This window comes from Hyperolius riggenbachi, chromosome 4 (genome assembly GCF_040937935.1).
Source record: "Hyperolius riggenbachi isolate aHypRig1 chromosome 4, aHypRig1.pri, whole genome shotgun sequence".
Lineage (NCBI taxonomy): Eukaryota > Metazoa > Chordata > Amphibia > Anura > Hyperoliidae > Hyperolius > Hyperolius riggenbachi.
Window position 1 is genome coordinate 274,694,778 of NC_090649.1, and position 21,502 is coordinate 274,716,279.

General features: G+C 43.0%; 1 protein-coding gene across 2 annotated transcripts in view; it reads left to right on the forward strand.

Annotated features, from left to right (window-relative positions):
* The window catches only part of WASF1 (WASP family member 1), a 152,161-nt gene that overhangs the window by 87,070 nt on the left and 43,589 nt on the right, over positions 1-21,502 (forward strand). For both annotated transcript variants that reach the window (XM_068231282.1, XM_068231283.1), the window contains exon 3: positions 6,629-6,763. In XM_068231282.1, coding sequence (XP_068087383.1) covers positions 6,629-6,763 — 135 coding nt within the window. The remainder of the gene's footprint in view (positions 1-6,628; positions 6,764-21,502) is intronic.

Genomic DNA, 21,502 nt, shown 5'->3' on the forward strand with positions numbered 1-21,502 from the left:
CACCACCTCCACCACCAGACTGTAGAGCAGTGGATGTGTTCTCTGGATTGTCAGCACGCTTCTCTGATTGGCAATTCAATGAACAAATTTATATTATCCTAGTCGGCGCTCTGCATACAACAAACAAATATCACTCTGAGACACAGTGTTTAGGTCACAAGTGAACAACAGTGCCTGTTGGGAGTTTCACTCACCAGATGTTGTGGTCACGAAGGACCTATGTGCACCTTCAGGGGCTAGTCTGCCTCTCTGGCTAGTCCTTCAACTTCACAAGCATTCACCAGGCTGGACCAAGCAGTGACCATTCCTCTTCATGGCTCAGTGATCTGTGAATAAGAAGAAAAAAGGTAGACCAGCTTCCAATTGTGAAAACCCGCTTTTATCTAAAACTTGCGGTGCAAAGTGAAAAAGGGGGGGTAACAGGCTGGCTTAGCTCCCGGGTGGCTGCCCACACATGCAAATCCTCCTCCTGTCCACATGCACCGCCGCTAAAAATCCGGGTGGCGCCTGACAGCGTCCGCTTTAGTTGCGTATAAGAATCCACGTGACGCCAGACCGCAACAAATTGCTAAGATCCCCAACGACTCCCACTCAAAGTACCGCGATCGCTTAAAGTCTTGTTCGCTCCCTTTGTGTAGCGTCACGTGACGTCATGCACACCCGCCGACAGGAAGAGGCGTTGCTGACAACCGTCATCAATGAAACGTCGCAGGACCCGTCGGGGCGGTGAGTACACCGCTTTAGATGCTTCCAAGGCCTTTGATGTTGTGGAGTGGCACTTTCTACTTCCTACCTTAGCCAGATTTAATTTTGTAGAGAGTTTCATGAAACTGGGTCAAACTGTTGTATACCTACCCCATGGCCCAGGTATGCATGCACTAGTTCAACAGTTTCAGGCGCTTTTGAGACCTTTAGAGGCACCCGTCAGGGTTGTCCACTCTTACCTATATACAGTATACTGTTCACAGAGCCTCTAGCATGCAAAATTCATGCCAACCCTTTCATATGTGGTCTGTGGATTGGTAATGTTGAAGAAAATATCAGCCAATTTGCTGATGACACCATTTTATATCTCGCAGACCCCCATGTTTGATCTTATTTCAGAAATGAGCTTTTATACTGGTCTATATATCAATTGCTGTAAATCGGCCATTCTTGGTCTGGATGATCCTAAGGCAGGGGTGGGCAAACTTTTTTTGCAATTTGGCCGCATTACTCTTGAATGCAGCCCACCTCTTCTCGCTCCCTCTAGACTTGTGTGGCCAAGGAGTGATTAAGTGTAACTCACCCAATCGCTCATTCCAGCGGCAATCTCTATGGCAATGGTGACATCATGTGACGCACTGGTACACAATGACAGGTGACAAAACACCGCCATTGATATGGAGACCGCTGCTGGAATGAGCGTTTGGGTAATGCTACTTCTTGTACGTGCTATGCACATACAGTAGCAAGAAAAAAAGTATGTGACCCCTTTGGAATGATATGGATTTCTGCACAAATTGGTCATGAAATTTGATCTGATCTTTATCACAACAATAGACAATCACAGTCTGCTTAAAGGATACATCCAGACAGTAAAAAAAAAAAAATCCACTTACCTTGGGCTTCCTCAAGCCCTTGTCAGCCGTCTTGTGTCCTCGCTGCAGCTCCGGTGGCTCCAAGTCTTCTCTGCTGCAGAAGCTGACCTCACCAGGTCGGCTTCTTGTGCGCTCCACCGCATTGGTCACATGGTCTCGCTGATGTCATTCGGATGGAACTGCGCAGGCGCAGTACAGTACAAGCTGACCAGGAAAGGTTGGTTTCTGCAGCGAGAGAAGACTGGCAGCCACCAGAGCTGCGGCGAGGGCACAAGATGGCTGCTAGGGCTGGAGGAAGCCCCAGGTAAGTGTTTTTTTTTTTTACTGCCTGGACTTTTCCTTTAAACAAATACCACACAAATAATTAAATGTTTCCATGTTTTTATTGAACACGCCATGAAACATTGACAGTACAGGTGAAAAAGGATGTGAACCCTTGGATTTAATAACTGGTTGAACCTCCTTTAGCAGCAATAACTTCAACTGAACATTTCCTGTAGTTGCCGATCAGACGTGCACAACCCTGAGGAGTAATTATTGACCATTCCTCTTTACAGAACTGTTTCAGTTCAGCAATATTCTTGGGATTTGATCAAGAGAAAATTGGAACCACAAAATAATTTAGAGTAATCTTATATTGCTAGGTGTGCAGGGGGCAAGAGCATACTGACAATACAAAAAAAGAGGGAAAGGCTGCCCTATATGCACCACACTAGACAAAATGTAGAAATAAGTATTAAGTCACCTTTATTTGAACATCAAAGAATAAAAACAACAAGAATCTGGCGTCCCGAAAATATGATAGTATTCATATAAAATGATGATCCACAATAGGGGAACAATAATAATGAATAAACAAGAGAGAGAGAGAGAGAATGAATAATAAAAAAAGTCATAGATGAAGTACCTGTATATATACTTATATCTTTAAAGTGCGTCCAAAGAGTGCAAGGGTAAAGGGCAATACGTGCAATGCATAACCAAAATAACCATGGTCGAAACCCAATGTAATATACATGTGCAAGGAAGCGCACTAGAATAAACAGGATGAAAAAGTGTCAGAAAAGTGCAAGCGCTGGACCTACTGAATAGATGGCAGGAGAGGAAAACCCCCCCCAGATCCAGACCTTAGTGCACCTTGCGGGAACGCTGCCCGCTTCTGAGGAGGCCAGTACCAGTATGAAATTTCTATAGGTCCATCCAGGTTCCTTGCACATTATTGTGTCCCATCACTTTTACACATTTTTGATACGCTTTGATTTATATCTTGTTTATTTATATGTGTGTTCTCATATCCCTGTGGCATTGAGAGGTTACCCCACTTGTTTAGTCATTATTATTTTTCCCCTATTGTGGATCATCATTTTATATGAATACTATCATATTTTTTGGACCCCAGATTCTTGTTGTTTTTATATGTTTTTATTCTTTGATGTTCAAATAAAGGTGACTTAATACTTATTTCTACATTTTTTTCTACTGTGGTGCATATAAGGCAGCTTTTTCCTCATTTTTTGTATTGTCAATATTCTTGGGATGTCTGGTGTAAATCACTTTCTTAAAGAGAACCCGAGATGGGTTTCTGCAATCAGTATATCACCAGCCTCTGTGTCCTTATACTGTGCCCCCAGCAGCCCCCCATGCTCTGCTGTCCCCCTTATAAAAATCGCCATGCTAGCGACACACAGATTGTCACTAGCTGGCTTTTTACATTGATGCTGCCACTCCCCCGCCTCCTGTATATCAGGGCACCCCGCCTGCGTCCCTTCCCTCTCCGCCTCCGTAAGCCGATAGGAGGAAGCTTACGGAGGCATTCAATCTGTGAACAGGCTAATTTGGATATCCCTTCCTCATTCTGGGTACATTTTACTCCACTCTGAAATAGCCCCCATGCTGTCAGAACTGGCTAAATTGGAAAACACCACAATGTGGCCAATAGAGGCATTGTATACTGGGTCAGATTCTGAGCAACACCTCTCTGAATCCCCTTCTAATCCTTAAAGAAAGGTACTCCCTGTCTAATAAATATGACTTCATATATCTCCAGATATGCCATGCATTGAAAGCCCAGTTCCCACAAGGCCTTACGGGCAACTCCCTCCTCTTAGAAAGTATAATAGATGGACCAGTAAGGCATCACATAGGATCATTGTACTCCCTCATTTTAGAACACCAGTTCCAAAAGTGTTAGTGTGTTAGCACCCTACTCAAATGGGCAAATACAGGTGTTCACCTTGGTGAGGAAGAGTGGGAAGAGTGTTTGTTAACCCCACTCCTAGTTTCCCCTTGCTTTTGAAATAGGCTCACTCAGCCATATGTTATTCATCATAATTACCTTCCCAATTAGTAAATTACTCAGAACTCTGTGACACTCTGCCCTCTCCTCAGGAATGTGGTTGGAGCCATGTTTCTGAAGTCTGCCAAAGATAATAGGAAACCTCCGCCTGCATTGCTGCAGCCTGCCCCCAGCTTAGCAGCCACCAATTAGGACACGGCTGCCGAGCCAGGGCCAAGCTGCGGAAATGCAGATCCCTTGCAGAGATTTGAAAAAAAAACCTGCCTCACCTGCAATTCTGAGAGGAATTCACTTGGATCAGGTAAGTATTTAACACTAATGCTGGGTACACACTATGAGATTTTATGGTCGATTTACTGTCAGATCGATTATTTCCAACATGTTCGATTTGCTTTCCGATCGATTTCCGAGCATTTTCCGATCTATTTCTGTTAGCTTTAATAGGAAATCGTTCGGAAAATGCCCGGAAATCGATCGGAAAGCAAATCGAACATGTTGGAAATAATCAATCTGACAGTATATCGACCATAAAATCTCATAGTGTGTACCCAGCATAAAGCTCGCTCAGTCCTGTATCATTTAGACATCTGCCCTACTCATCATGTGGAAAGATTTTATGCAGGTTATTCTAAAGGAGAGTTTGGGAGCACACTAAAGGAACCTCCACGGCCACTTCTTTGCACTACAGAATCAAACCCCCATAACCTCCTTCATTGGCTACTGAGAGATTCATACTTTACAGCTAGTACTGCGGTTGTAGCTCTGTAGGAATTTCTTTCCGCCCAACTTTCTGCTCAGTGTAAACCTAAAGCATTTATCCCTAACTACACTCTTTCCTCCCAGGGTGTTTTTGCAAGTTATAGAAAAAACTCAGCCATAAATGGTTAATTACTGCAGGTAGGACGGCGTGATGAGTGGTATGTATGGCTATTGGAGGGTGTGGTAAGGGGTTAAACTGTTTATTACAAACTGAGATGAGAGGAAATTTGGAGGAAATGAGTTCTGTTCTCACGTGCTGTTTGAAGTACTGCTGCAACCTGCTCAAGCTTGTGCACCATGGTAAGGATAGAGCAAACAGCGGATTTCATGCTACTCTGGCTCTCACAGCATGCCTGCCAGGCCACCACCTACCATACAGATGAACACACCCACCTAAGTGATATCACTAGCCGAGGAAGCAGCACCCACTCTACACTCCTGGCAGCTGCCTGATTTCTGAAGTAATCCCTGGGTCACGTCATTGAATTTTACAAAGGATATTTCTCTGCAATGGCTGCATCACATGTGAATGTTGTAAGAAAAATTGCACAGTCCTCTATTCACTTTTGATGAATAGAAAAATAATGGCTTTAATTCATCATTCTTAAAGTGTCTATCTGATTGTGCTTAGATGTAATCATTTTATTGACCAGAAGGACCACCGATAACAAGTGAAAGGTGTGTAGCTAGAGCTTAGTCTCCTTCAGATGGAAGGCTGAACTGTGCACTTGTTGGGCAGTTTAGCATCCCGTCTGCCACCCACAAGCGCCGGTCGATTGCAATTAAAATGCAGCAGCATGGTAGGGTTTTTAACTCCGTGTGTCAGCGGCTGCTCTCATATGCGACTCCATGAGGGGAGAGTGGGGGGGAGGGGAGAACGTGCCCAACGCAGGTTCAGAATGCTAACAAATGTCCAGTTGCCAGGTAGTGCCTTTTAGCTGTCTATGTGAAAGAGTGAACCTAAACCGAAAAGTACATTTTGAATGAAACACCTCTCCAAGTTCCCTACCTTCCATTCTTGCTATTCAGCTATTGTTCGCTGCTCCAGTGGCTGTAACTGTTGTAAGGCAGAGGTTTTGTTTTCTATTTGTCATCAAATATGGCGCCTGAACCGCACTGTCTTCCTGCGCAGAGCAGCTGCCAGAGTGGGAATCTCAGAGCGTATTGATGTGAGGCACGCAACCATGCGGGGAACTGAGATGTGACGTGAGAGGTACCGCGTGTGCATGAAAACAAGCTGCGCGTGTACCTCATTACAAGAGGGAGCGATCGGTGCTAAGAACCAGGAAGGTCTTGGCGAAAGTCAATGACTCATACTCGTCGACTGGCCAGTCGATGGGGAATCCAGATGAGGAATCACTGAGACATTTTCAGAGGACGGGGGGCAAAAGCAAAAGTGCAGACACTGCAGTAAATGTCTGCTTAACTTCAGAATGGCATACATTTCAATGAAATAACCATTTAGAATGGTTTAGGTTTCCTTTAATGGGGTGTGCTAATGAATACCGACTTGGATGTGCAGTTGCATTATATGGAACTGCACATCCTTGGAACTCTTGTCCAAAGACAGGTCTAAAGTTAGCCATGCATGCTTCCTTTTTTTTTTGTTTTCTCTTTCCTTATTTTTTCTCCACTGAAAAATTCCATTGATTTACTCTATGGATTGCATTGTTTCAAAAGTTATTTCAATCAATCATACACTATTTAATTTTCTGAAAAATGTATACATTTTTGTACTTCGGCCAATCAGATTATTATCAAAAAAATTTAGAAAATCAATTTTTTGTTCAATTTTTACTATAATTTTATTGAATAATTGTATAAACAGATATGGTTATATCATGTATGGCAAATTTAGCATAACTTGGCGTATTTTTCTTTCCTAGAAGCACTACAGCACTTACTGGAATGTAAACCTTCCTTTTCCCAGCAAATATAGCACAAATTCTACATTTACGCTCTAATCTGACTGTTTGTCTTTCTTGTATTCTAGGTAAATATGCAGAAGACATTTTCGGGGAGCTGTTTAATGAGGCTCATAGCTTTTCCTTCAGAGTGAACTCATTACAAGAGCGCGTTGATCGCTTATCTGTCAGTGTAACTCAGCTTGATCCTAAAGAGGAAGAACGTAAGTTTTCTAACTTTATTTCAGTGTTTCCGTCTATTGCTGTAACCAATAAGAATTCAGGCTTAAGTCTGCTAATAGTACAGAAAATTCACACACACTCTGGGCTAAACTGGAACGCAGAGATAATTCACTTGACGAGCCAACACAACTGGACATTTGTACAGTGCTATTGTCTGTCAGCACATGAAATAGGTCAGCTTGAGTTCCACATTCCGCTACAGTCAATTAAACAATGGAGAAAAGCATTAAAGTGGCATCTCTGCCTATTAGAAAAAAAAGTGCTCTAAAAATATATGTAATAGTATTTCTTTTAGAAACCCTAACAAACATAGACTGTTAAATAATGTATAATATTTATATTATTTTTGGTATTGTAAGTAATTTTAAGTTAAGGTTATATACAGTATGTACCATTTACAATTCTTGTGCTCACCTGCCAATACTTTTTTTACTTACTCCTAGACTACTTGTTTTCTCTTGAATACTAATGACCAGTGACTCTAATTTCCAATACAGTATGCAGTTTGGAATGCAGTGACATTGCATGTTTGTGTCATATCCAATTCAGAAAGACTTGTGAGGAAAAAACTAAATAAAATGCTGCCTACATTCTGTGCAGCTTTCTGCATTGTTTGCTTATCCTCTTCTCTGCTTGTATAAATAAAAAAGGATGTAGAAGCTCAATGGTGTGTGCACACCCGCAGGGATCAGGACTAGAACCCTCAGGCTATGGTTAAGCACCGAGTGCTATACAGACGTGTCACTATTCTACAGGCTAGGGACACATTCTGTTATGGAGGGGGGGGGGAGGATGATGGTGCGGCAGTTGATAGGGCAGTTTGCGGCAGGCAGGTAGAGAGGAGGAACACTGCTGTCAAGCATTGCTCTGGCATCATTGCTACCAAAGATCTGGTATACCGGATTTGTCCTCTATTTCCACAGCCCAGAACATATCTCCAGACCTCACTTATCTACTCCCTGTGCTGAAACTGTGCTGAAACTTTTCATGACCAGCACTGGAGCTACATTTGCTCTCTGCTCATTATGTAATAAAGCATGTAACTTTCTCCCCTCCTTCCCAATTAGTTTCTTACCCTGCCTGCCATATAACACCTCTTTCACAGCTGTTTTATTTAACTGTTTTATAAAAACACTGAGGAGGGTTACCGTAAGTTCTTTTTTTTACACACTGACCATGGATAAAGTGATAATAATCTGCTTAGCTGTATCCACAAATAGTCTCTTAGCAGAGGGAGTAGGAGGGCAGAGTTAGATGGTCTGTATATGTAGAGAAAGACTATTGGTCCCATCCCAGCTCCTTGCCAGCTAACTAATGTTGGTGATGATAGGGCGAGGGAGATGTTTTGGCAGCTATATATCCAGTAAAATTGAACTGTCATCTCAGCATATAATGGAGCTTTAGGACCCAGCCAACCAGGTATTTTTTTATGGATTTTTTACAATTACAAGTGTCAAATGCAATAGACTTTGCCTATTTTTAATTGAGTTAAAGAAATGGAAGTCTGAACTAGATCTTTATTTTTTTTTTCTTGGCTGGATTTGTAAATCAGATTAAAGCTGCATTGAGAACAAGCACATTATTTGTAATATTTGTATTTCTATTGTTGAGTGTATGGAAAACAGGCAGCTGGTATGTGAAAGCCATTATTTGACTTGTGTATAGTCAAGACTGGAAAAATAAACTGTCGAAAAGAGAAGCAGCAGAAATTTGTACTTGCCAGGTGTGATTGGCTTATGCTGACTCTTAAGCTAAAATGTGCAATCTCAGAGGGATTGATGGCTGTTACTCTGTATAGTAGAAGCAGGTAGAATTTTTTTATAAGTTTGTAGTGTATCAGGATGAGCACAGTTCCTTTCACCTGTTTATAAAAAATATTACCCAGTTTATGCTTTAGAACTGAATTTAGACCTAAACAGAAAAAAGAAAACTCGTTGTGATTAAGATTATGATGTATACAACTTTCAACTGAAAAATACATTGATGCAAGATAAACAGCATAAAGTCACCAGTGTTCTCCTAAGGCTCTTTTAGCCAGGTGCTCCAATCCGCTAGTGTTGGTGTGCACCCGGTTGTCATCCTCCTATGTCTCACCTCCTCCAATGTTGCAAGCAGAATTGTGCAGAGAAGCGCTGGTCCAGCATGCTCTCCTCTCGCCCCACCCGGCTGCTTTTACATGCCACCTGGCTTATTTTTCATGCCACCCGGTTGGAAAAAAGTTCTGGGGAGAACACTGGTCACCTATAGGCCTTAGTAGCTTTCCTCAAGAGCTGCAATAAAGCAAATGTGGTAAATTACAATTAGGCTGGGTTCACATTATGACAGATGCACTGGGACCGTCATGCATCCATGGTGCACACCACTTGGCTTTCTCTGCCCCTGCTTGGGTCTCCACTTCTGCTGCCGCTGGGGACAAGTGTCACAATACCGATGGAAGCCCTGCCTAAAATATACTGTTGGGGCTTCCCATACAATTGAAACAAAGCAATAGAAATGCACTCTCCCCATGGTGGATCCTCATTGGTCTACTCCGATATGATTTTGATGCTTTAGTGCTGTGGATCAATTACATACGGCCTTTTCTTTGATCTAAATCAGTGGTTCCCAACCTTTTCCGGCCCGAGGAACACTTTCTGACCAAATTTTTCTTCTGGGGAACGGAGTGGGGGGGGGGGGGGGGGTGTGTTTTCGCGACCTAGTCGACAGCAGGCTATGGGGGGGGGGGGGGGGCTGGGGTGCGGCTGCATAGCTAGCATAGTTGCCCCAGTGTAGGAGGGAGTTTAGTTGCCTCAGTATAGCTAGTATAGTGCCCCAGTATAGCCAGTATAGTGCCCCCAGTATAGCCAGTATAGTGCCCCAGTATAGCCAGAATAGTGCCCCAGTATAGCCAGAATAGTGCCCCAGTATAGCCAGAATAGTGCCCCAGTATAGCCAGAATAGTGCCCCAGTATAGCCAGAATAGTGCGCCAGAATAGTGCCCCAGTATAGCTAGTATAGTGCCCCAGTATAGCCAGTATAGTGCCCCCAGTATAGCCAGAATAGTGCCCCAGTATAGCTAGTATAGTGCCCCAGTATAGTGCCCCCAGTATAGCCAGTATAGTGCCCCAGTATAGCCAGTATAGTGCCCCAGTATAGCCAGAATAGTGCCCCAGTATAGCTAGTATAGTGCCCCAGTATAGCCAGAATAGTGCCCCAGTATAGCTAGTATAGTGCCCCAGTATAGCCAGTATAGTGCCCCCAGTATAGTGCCCCAGTATAGCCAGAATAGTGCCCCAGTATAGCTAGTATAGTGCCCCAGTATAGCCAGTATAGTGCCCCAGTATAGCCAGTATAGTGCCCCAGTATAGCCAGAATAGTGCCCCAGTATAGCTAGTATAGTGCCCCAGTATAACTAGTATAGTGCCCCAGTATAGCCAGTATAGTGCCCCCAGTATAGCCAGTATAGTGCCCCAGTATAGCCAGAATAGTGCCCCAGTATAGCTAGTATAGTGCCCCAGTATAGTGCCCCCAGTATAGCCAGAATAGTGCCCCAGTATAGCCAGAATAGTGCAGACAGTATAGTGCCCCAGTATAGCCAGAATAGTGCCCCAGTATAGCTAGTATAGTGCCCCAGTATAGTGCCCCCAGTATAGCCAGTATAGTGCCCCAGTATAGTGCCCCAGTATAGCCAGAATAGTGCCCCAGTATAGCTAGTATAGTGCCCCAGTATAGCCAGAATAGTGCCCCAGTATAGCTAGTATAGTGCCCCAGTATAGCCAGTATAGTGCCCCCAGTATAGCCAGTATAGTGCCCCAGTATAGCCAGAATAGTGCCCCAGTATAGCTAGTATAGTGCCCCAGTATAGCCAGTATAGTGCCCCAGTATAGCCAGTATAGTGCCCCAGTATAGCCAGTATAGTGCCCCAGTATAGCCAGAATAGTGCCCCAGTATAGCTAGTATAGTGCCCCAGTATAGCCAGAATAGTGCCCCAGTATAACTAGTATAGTGCCCCAGTATAGCCAGTATAGTGCCCCCAGTATAGCCAGTATAGTGCCCCAGTATAGCCAGAATAGTGCCCCAGTATAGCTAGTATAGTGCCCCAGTATAGTGCCCCCAGTATAGCCAGTATAGCCAGAATAGTGCCCCAGTATAGCCAGAATAGTGCCCCAGTATAGCCAGAATAGTGCAGCCAGTATAGTGCCCCAGTATAGCCAGAATTGTGCCCCAGTATAGCCAGAATAGTGCCCCAGTATAGCTAGTATAGTGCCCCAGTATAGCCAGTATGGGTAGGTGGTGCCCCCCGCCCGTCCCCGCCGCTGTTATTACCTTAACAGCTGCCGCTCTCCCCTCTCCAGCGCATGTGTTTATTTAAGGCAAGCAGCGTATCTCCCGGCTGCTCTGTGTGATGCGACGAAGCAGGGCAGCGGCTTCCTGTAGCGGCGATATGTATCGCCGTTACTATGGTAACCGAGCCCTGATTCCTGCGCATCACAGAGCAGCCGGGAGACACGCTGCTTGCCTTAAATAAACACATGCGCTGGAGAGGGGAGAGCGGCCGCTGCTAAGGTAATAGCAGCGGGGACGTGCGGGAGGGGGGGGAAGAGGACGGCACACCAGGCAACATGCCGCGGCACACTAGTGTGCCGCGGCACACTGGTTGAAAAACGCTGATCTAAATGATCTTGTCAAAAAATTCAATTGTTAGCTAAATCTCATACTGTTAATGGGCACCTCAAGTTTTATATTCTGCCCATCCCCTCCTTCCTCACTAACCTGCTCTCACTGGCCAGCTATCAGTACGTCTGGTCAAGTGATATTAATGTCACTATCTACTAATGGCAGGGGGTGTAAACATTTTTCCAAAAGCATGTTTATATTTACTATAGGATTATATAAAGTATGCCATAACAGAATGCTGTTTTTTTTAGCAATATATCAAAGCAATGGAAAACGACAGTCAAAGATTATGTGCCATATCTGTTATAACTAGGGGTATTCTGCTTTTTAGTGCTGTACTTCCTAAAGTTCTCCTTTAAAATTTTGAACTAGATCACACATGTCAAACTCCGGCTGTGGGCCAAATCTGGCCCTCAGAGCCATAAAATTTGGCCTGCTAAAGGTTTCCCCACTTTGCATTATGTTTGGCTCACTTTAGACCACCAGAAAATCTATATTGGAGGTGAAGCCCTACATCACCAGGAAAGCCATATGGGGAAAGAGGGAAAAAGCACTAGACACCAGGGAACTGTATAGGGGAGGGACGGGTGGCACTAGACACTAGGGAACTGTATAGGGGAGGAAGGACCACTAGACACCAGGGAATTGTATAGGGGAGGGATGGGTGGCACTAGACACTAGGGAACTGTATAGGGGAGGGAGGACCACTAGACACCAGGGAATTGTATAGGGGAGGGACAGGTGGCACTAGACATTTGGTAACTGTATATGGGAGGGAGGACCACTAGATATCAGGGAACAGTAGAGGGGAGGGAGGAGGGCCACTGGTCACCAAGGAACTGTAAATGGGCAGGTAGGAGATTAACTTTATAAGGGAGGGAGGTGGCCACTATACGTTGATGTTGGCCCACAACTTGGTCCCAGTATTCAGTTTTGGCCCACTTTGTATTTGAGTTTGACACCCCTGAACTAGACTAGACAGGACAAATAACATTCATATCGCGCTTTTCTCCTGGTGGAGTCAAAGCGCCAGAGCTGCAGCCACTAGGGCGCGGTCTATAGGCAGTAGCAGTGTTAAAGAAACTTGCCTAAGGTCTCCTACTGAATAGGTGCTGACTTACTGAACAGGCAGAGCTGAGATTCGAACCCTGGTCTCCTGTGTCAGAGGCAGAGCCCTTAACCATTACACCACTTTAACTCGCTAGAGTAGCCGTGACAAGGCCGGAAAAAGCAATTCAGGCATGGAATCTTACAAGTATACCAAAATAAAAGCATTTGTAATACATATACAGTATAACCGATTGCCCAGTTAGTTCATGGTTAACACAAACTCCTAGGAGTGTGTAAGGATCTGAAAAAAAATCAAAAAGCTTCCTTACTAAAATTTTATGCAAAACAGAAGTTTGCCATAGGATTTTAGTAAGGAGGCCTTTTGGTTTCTTCTGCCTCATACACACTCTTAGGAGTGATTCACCATGAGCTTGCTGGCCAATCTGTAACTTTGGGTGTTTCAAGTCCTACACCATTGAGCCATATTAAACCATGGCATGCACTGATGATCAACCAATCAATCTGAAACACATATGTTGGATCAGTTTGGCTCTGTACAGTTAACAAGCTGACACATCACTGCATTCCAGCAGTTCTGGAGGTGTGTTTAGCTCAGTGGCGTGCTTACCACAGCACTGCAGGTGCTCACAGCCTGGGTGTAACCATGGCTATGGGTGCCGCTGTGGTACTCGGCCACTGTGTTCTTCCACCTGGGACCTTTTTTCATAGTTCGGGCAACGTTTGGGAAAATAGCAGCAGGCAATGCATGGGACTGTACTACTTCCTGTACTAGATGTAGCACCCCCCTCCTTTTCTGTCCTGTGGGCATTGTGTTTCCTTGCTCTCTACACACAGCCTGCAGTGAGTGAATGTGCAGAGCAGCAGGGTGAGTAGAGAGAATGATTGCTGTGCTGCAGCTGGTACATTAGCAGAGAGAGGTGGCAGGATGTGTTGAGTGCTTCAGAAGTTGCCTGTCATTAGTAGTCATGTGTACTGGCTGCTGTAATACCAGAGTGCCCTGGACTATTGATTATTTATCCTGATCACAGTAATTAATAATGCAGGGCAGTCTGCTGTTGCAGAAGCTAGTGATACAGGTGCTGACAGATGAGTTCTGTAGTGAGCAGAGAAGCGAACTCCATGCTATTTAGATTAGCTTGATTGCAGATATCTTATCTCTTTTCCCTGTTGTCTTCCCCCATGACTCTTTCCTCTTTTAAGCTTTCAGTGGCTCCTTTTAATAGCATGTCCCTGCCAAACTGCAGTCCTCCCTGCAATTTCTCGTCTCCCACCAGGCTCTCTGTCTTGTGCCTCTACCTCTCTCCCCCCACCCCCCACCTCCTCCTTTGCATTTCTCTCTTTCGGATTTCCCTTTTTTCTAACTGTCCTCAGAGGAGCTCACAATCTAATCATACTATAGTCATAGTCTAATGTCCTTCCATATTATTATTGTGTATTTATATAGCACTGACTTCTTCTGCAGCACTGCATAGAGTACAGAGCTTTATAACCGTAAGCTCAGTCCACACCCTGACGACTCCTTTTCCCCCAAACCCTTCCAAAATTGCAGCAAACGCTTGTTAAGCCTCCCATCTCCCATGAAAAAAATTGTCTGTAAATAATCAGCACTGGATGTAAAATTTCCTAGGTAAGCCACTGGTTTAGCTTACAGGGACAACAAAGAGTGATTTGCATATCCAGCAGTGAAGCAATGTGGGACACCCCAGAGCTCACGCCAACCTGAATAATCACAATACATTCTGTTTTAAGAAGGCAAACTTCTATTTTGCATGTACAGCATAAAGGTATACATGCTAAGGCAGCACTTCACTTGCTGCATGAAGTTTGTCATACATAGGTTTTACTTCAATACACTGTTTTATACTTTGCAGAAGAAAGCAAGTAAAAGTTAGAAAAGAAACAAATGTCTGTCACAAAAAAGTAATTCAGCCATTAAAGAACAAGTTTAAACTCAAGTTGTTAGTGCTGTGTAGGAAGCTGCTTTCCTTCCTGCGACAGAGGGCAGAGCACGCTCTGTTTGACTGCCTGTGCCGTCATTGTTTGGCTTCTCCATGAGATATAATAATTTCATTGTCTTATGAGAAAAGCTGTTTTTACTTGCCATTAGCTGCGCTATGTGATAAGAATACGTAGACAGCGTAAAAATAATCTAGAGTTAATGACATTTTTGTAAAAACAGCAGCTGCCACATTTGAGCAGCAACTGCTGGGAAAACTATTGAGAAGCAGCTGTTTTTATATTATCACCAGAAAGCCAAATCTGCCATTTAATTCCCTGGTCAAACCTCTGCACAGTATAATACATGCACCAGTGGGTGTTTTTAATACAATTTGGATCTGTTGGTTTCACTTGGGTACGCTTTCTCTAATTTTTTGCATGTCATATACTGAATTGTAGCTTATTTTTTATAGCGACACTTAAAATTCAAATATAATTGTACAGTTTTCATTTTGGCAATGTTGACTAGGCTCTATATATTGCCCTGTAAAAACTCCAGACACCCGGGAATTATTTTTTAGGTAAAACGTGATGTGAACTTAGGATGGCCATACACAATACAAACAAATCAATCAATTTTTCCTGTTTTTTTTTTTCTCTAAAATCTGATCGGACGTGTTGGAAAAATCAGATAGAAAAATACAAAAATGTTATGTTTTTTTAATTTTTGGAAAAAGAAGTATGATATATTGGTTACATTTTTCAAATTATTCAATCAAGTGGAAAAATCAGTCAGATTTCCCTGGTCATAAGGAAACCCCCTCCCCTCCCCCCCCAAAAAAATTATTTATGTATGCCCTCCTTTACACTGCTCACACAAACAATCTATCATATGTACATCACTTATAATCTGATCAGTTATCCAATGTTTGTTGTTCCGAACCATATTTTGAAGCATTTTATTTTAATGGTTTATGAGTTTAAATGTACTTTATGCATATACTCCAAGAGTATTTAAAGGATCACTATAATGAAAACTGTGTTTTTTTTCTAAAGGATACCACAGCTGAGAAAAAAAGTTTGCTGCAGTGTGTGGGGGGTTAAAAGTACATACCATTAGCCGGTCCTGCCCCCCTCTGTCTGCCGCCGTTAGTCTCATATAGGTCCCGGTGTCCGGCGACTTGATTGACCCCCCACCCGGACATACTGCGCCCTGTGTGCGCAGTATGTCCTCCCCTCTTCACTTCTGGCCGACGAATAGCGAGCGGCTCAGAAGCATGCTGACCCCTCCGTCTAGTCTGGGCTGCGTGTGCGCTCCACTACACCAAGCGTCACATGATTAGCACTTTTTCTCAGCTGTGGTATCCTTTAAATACATGTTAACACATACTGCTGAGATATACAATTGTTTTAGAGTAAGAAGCACTGTGATTGACTTTTTATTTCTATGCAGTAAGTATTATTAATCTGAAAATTGTTTCTCTTACCGACAGGATTTGGAGTGGAACATCTCCTCATGAGGGATTCTTATGGGTTTCTTTTATTCTTTTCTAAAAAGCACTCCCTAAACGACAGTGGCGCAGACCAGCTATCAGAATAGTGTGTACAAGAGTAGGCAGGCCAGTGGTATAATATTAGAAATCTTTGCCAGGGAGTATTTGAAAAGCATAAAGGAAACCTTGAGAATCCACCAGTAGGAGATATACTATACTGTTGGTACGAGATTCAGAGCTGTTAAATTAATAGTACCTACTGTTAAATACTGTTAAATAGGAAAAAAAGTTATTTACAGTGCATACTCTAGGACAGATGTTTATTTTAGATGTATGTGAAGCTATGTATTATAAATTGTAGAACTTTGCATTGTATTGGTCCTAAAGCTGAACCAAAACTATGCAAGCACTTGTATAATTATACAAATTATCATATCTGCAAGGAGTTTGTATGTTCTCCCCGTATCTGCATTGGTTTCCTCCGGGCACTCCGGTTTCCTCCCACTTCCCAAAAACAGGGCTGTGGAGTCGGTACAAAAATCCACCGACTCCGACTCCTCAGTTTAGGATTCCACCGACTCCTCAATTTGCATATTACAATCTTGTTGATTGAAAGTATGTAACATGAAATTCATCTCTTAAAGAGAATCCGTATTGTTAAAATCGCACAAAAGCAAACATACCAGTGCGTTAGGGGACATCTCCTATTACCCTCTGTCACAATTTTGCCGCTCTCCGCCGCATTAAAAGTGGTTAAAAACCGTTTTAAAAAGTTTGTTTATAAACAAACGGCCACCAAAACAGGAAGTAGGTTGATGTACAGTATGTCCACGCATAGAAAATACATCCATACACAAGCAGGCTGTATACAGCCTTCCTTTTGAATCTCAAGAGATCATTTGTGTGTTTCTTTCCCCCTGCATCTCTCATGCACTGAAGTTTCAGGCTGCTCTTTTCTTCCTGCAAGCAGCTTTGTCCTTGTCTGAATTTCCTCAGTATGTGAAAGCCCAGCCAGCTCAGAGGACGATTTATCTAGCTTGTAAAAGATAAGAGAGCAGAGAGAAGCTGCCTTAATCTAAATAATACACAGGCAGTGTGCATAAAGGGGCCTGGAAGGGGGAGTTCATAGCAGAACCACAACACTGAAGAACTTGGCAGCTTTCCAGACACAGGCCGACAAGTCTGACAGGGGAAAGATACATTGATTTATTACAGAGACTGTGATAGCAGAAAGTGCTGCAGAAGCCAGAACACATTAGAATAGCTTTTTGAACTTGTAGGATGATAAAAAACAGGATGCAATTTTTGTTACGGAGTTTCTTTAACTGCCAACGCTTAGGAATTTTAAAAGACAACTAAGGTGAGAAGGATATGTAGACTGCCATATGTATTCCCTTTAGTCATAGACTAAAACTAGTCCTTGGTAAGAGTACTTGTAGAAGGTACAGACCGGAACAAAGAACATCTATCAGGTCCTAGGCAATGTAACTGTGGGTACACGTAAGAGAGATATGCAGGTACTCTGCAGGGGAATGAGGCTATTCTTCCTCTATTTCACATTCTTCATGTACAATCTGAACCAGGTTTATGGGTGATAGACAACACCTCTGTGTTCAATGTGCACAACATTCTCAGTGGATTCCCTGCAGCTCTGTGGGGAGTGCATATGTAGAGTATAGTACTACTATAGTACTACCAGAGACCGATGAAATTAAAGTTTTATACATACTTGGGGCTTCTTCCAGCCCCCTTCAGGCTAATCAGTCCCTCGCTGTCCTCCTCTGCCACCTGGATCTTCTGCTTCGAGTCCAGGTACTTGAGCCAGTCTAGCGTAGTGCGCATGCACACACTTTGCCGCTGGGAGCGTACTACACCTGTGTAGCACTATTGCGCAGGTGCAGAACGCTCCTTGCTTTGGGAGCGGCACGTGGCTGGACTGCGCTGACTGGCTGAATTACCGGGACTCCTACCAGAAGATCCAGGTGGTGGAGGAGGACAGCGAGGGATTGATTATCCTGAAGGGGGCTAGAGGAAGCCCCAGGTATGTATAAAACTTTTCTTTTCATCCGTCTCAGGTACCCTTTAATTTGTAGTCACCAAACCAAATTTTAACAACATATCAAATTATTTGATTTCATGAGCAAAAAGAGTGCATACATTTGCATAAATCAGCATCAACGCAGAATTATTTCCATCTCATTGCCCATCTCTATTAGTGACACAGCTACACATCAGACTTTATTCTTACAGCATAGATGTTATTTAGTATATATAAGAGATTCCTGTGTACACATCAGATATACTGTACAGTTACAATCAGATATGTATATCTGACTTTAAAAATACGGGGACTGCTTTATTGAAGCAGCACAAGTAACTAGTTTTGATTGGTTTATTTCATTTTTGTGGGCTAAGCACAGCTATTGCTGTATATATAAATTATTTATGATGACTATTATCTGAGAAATAAAACATTTTATCATATTTTCTATTTTAATTACAGTTTAAATTCATTAGGTGTCGGAGTCGGTGCATTTTTTCCCGACTCCAGGCACCCAAAATTGCTCCGACTCCATGACTCTGACTCCACAGCCCTGCCTAAAAACATACAGATAAGTTAATTGGTTTCCTCCTAAAATTGGCCCTAGACTATGATACATACACTACATGATACATACATAGACATATGAGAATGGTAGGGACTAGATTGTGAGCTCTTCTGTGGGACAGGTAGTGACAAGACTATATACAGTACTCTGTACAGCGCTGTGGAAGATGTTGGGGCTATATAAATACTAAATAATAATAATATATTACACTAGTAGTAAGGCTGCCTGTTAAAAAACAGATGCTAGGCCTTGCCCGTGACGCTCCTCCCACCCCGCAACGTGCGAATGGCTGCAACCCCCATGCTCACACGTCCACACACGCCCGTCCCCTCTCAGCTGTTGTAGTGTAGTTCGCCCACATGTGCCAGGCACAACGCATGGACAGAGGAGGACGCAGCGACAGGAGCTTTATTATATAAGATATAATGCAGCACAGCACATTCCTCCGTACTAACACATATACATTTAATGTACTGGAAAAAGAAAGTCTCGATACTTCAAAGTTGCAGTCACACAGCTGATTTCAGTCCTGTGTAGCTTGCTATTTCTTGCTTGGATCTGCTGTGAAAAGATGGCTACAATAATGCACTGTGAGTGCTGTGAGAACTATCTCTACCGTGGTCCCCAGCAAAAGTGCCATCTACTGGGAGGATTTAGACTTTTCTAGGGCCAGTGTTGAACATTTATGGGCAGTAGTAATTTTCTTTGTTTAACTGTTGTAAACTGGTTTGAATCTGTTACTGTGTTTAGCAATACCTAGATATACAGGATCTTCTCAAAAAATTAGCATATTGTGATAAAGTTCATTATTTTCTGTAATGTACTGATAAACATTAGACTTTCATATATTTTAGATTCAAATACACACAACTGAAGTAGTTCAAGCCTTTTATTGTTTTAATATTGATGATTTTGGCATACAGCTCATAAAAACCGAAATTTCCTATCTCAAAAAATTAGCATATTTCATCCGACCAATAAAAGAAAAGTGTTTTTAAAACAAAAAAAGTAAACCTTCAAATAATTATGTTCAGTTATGCACTCAATACTTGGTTGGGAATCCTTTTGCATAAATGACTGCTTCAATGTGGCGTGGCATGGAGGCAATCAGCCTGTGGCACTGCTCAGGTGTTATGGAGGCCCAGGATGCTTCGATAGCAGCCTTAAGCTCATCCAGAGTGTTGGGTCTTGTGTCTCTCAACTTTCTCTTCACAATATCCCACAGATTCTCTATGGGGTTCATGTCAGGAGAGTTGGCAGGCCAATTGAGCACAGTAATACCATGGTCAGTAAACCATTTACCAGTGGTTTTGGCACTGTGAGCAGGTGCCAGGTCGTGCTGAAAAATGAAATCTTCATCTCCATAAAGCTTTTCAGCAGATGGAAGCATGAACCCACTTTTGAACCAGAAACAGCGGCAAAAGCGCCTGACCTGGGCTACAGAGAAGCAGCACTGGACTGTTGTTCAGTGGTCCAAAGTACTTTTTTCGGATGAAAGCAACTTTTACATGTCATTCGGAAATCAAGGTGCCAGAGTCTGGAGGAAGACTGGGGAGAGGGAAATGCCAAAATGCCTGAAGTCCAGTGTCAAGTACCCACAGTCAGTGATGGTCTGGGGTGCCATGTCAGATGCTGGTGTTGTCCACTGTGTTTTATCAAGGGCAGTGTCAATGCAGCTAGCTTACAGAAGATTTTGGAGCACTTCATGCTTCCATCTGCTGAAAAGCTTTATGGAGATGAAGATTTCATTTTTCAGCATGACCTGGCACCTGCTCACAGTGCCAAAACCACTGGTAAATGGTTTACTGACCATGGTATTACTGTGCTCAATTGGCCTGCCAACTCTCCTGACCTGAACCCCATAGAGAATCTGTGGGATATTGTGAAGAGAAAGTTGAGAGACGCAAGACCCAACACTCTGGATGAGCTTAAGGCCGCTATCGAAGCATCCTGGGCCTCCATAACACCTGAGCAGTGCCACAGGCTGATTGCCTCCATGCCACGCCGCATTGAAGCGGTTATTTCTGCAAAAGGATTCCCGACCAAGTATTGAGTGCATAACTGAACATAATTATTTGAAGGTTGACTTTTTTTGTTTTAAAAACACTTTTCTTTTATTGGTCGGATGAAATATGCAAATTTTTTGAGATAGGAATTTTGGGTTTTCATGAGCTGTATGCCAAAATCATAAATATTAAAACAATAAAAGGCTTGAACTACTTCAGTTGTGTGTATTTGAATCTAAAATATATGAAAGTCGAATGTTTATCAGTACATTACAGAAAATAATGAACTTTATCACAGTATGCTAATTTTTTGAGAAGATCCTGTATTTGCTTATACTACTGTTTTATAGTGGAGCTGTCAGCCGTACTATCTCAGAAAAAAACACACATATATAATATATAATTACTTGCTCTACTTGCATAACATATGTTTTGCACTGTCTAAATATTGATTTTTAGTAATTTTTTCTATAGTAAAAAAAAGAGAAAATCCTTTTTTGGATTTTCCATTTTGTCTGGGTCTATCTTGAAGCCAATCCTGACATAATTTCCTCCCTTACTCTGTCTGTGTATCATTGCTCGCCCCCTCCCAGTCTTCAGACACTCCCACCCAGGTCTGCAATAGAAAGTGCATTGAGAAATATTGGCCAATCAGAGAGGAACAGAGGTGTGGGAGGGGAAAACGGGAGTGAAAGAGGCATCAGGCTCCATTAGTTAAGTCTGAGGGGAAAATAAAGAAGAAAAAAAGAACCCAGCATGCCCTTCAACTTCCTGTGTGTGGCAGATGTACCAAATACGTGCCAGGGAAACTGGGGAATGATGTTTTATGGACAAGAAAACTGTGATTTTTTTTTTAACTTTTTGCAGCCTACTTGCTGCAAAACTAAGGAGAGTGGAGAGTAGAGTGCTAAGTTCTGCCCGTGGAGGTGTCAGAGTCACTCGAATTA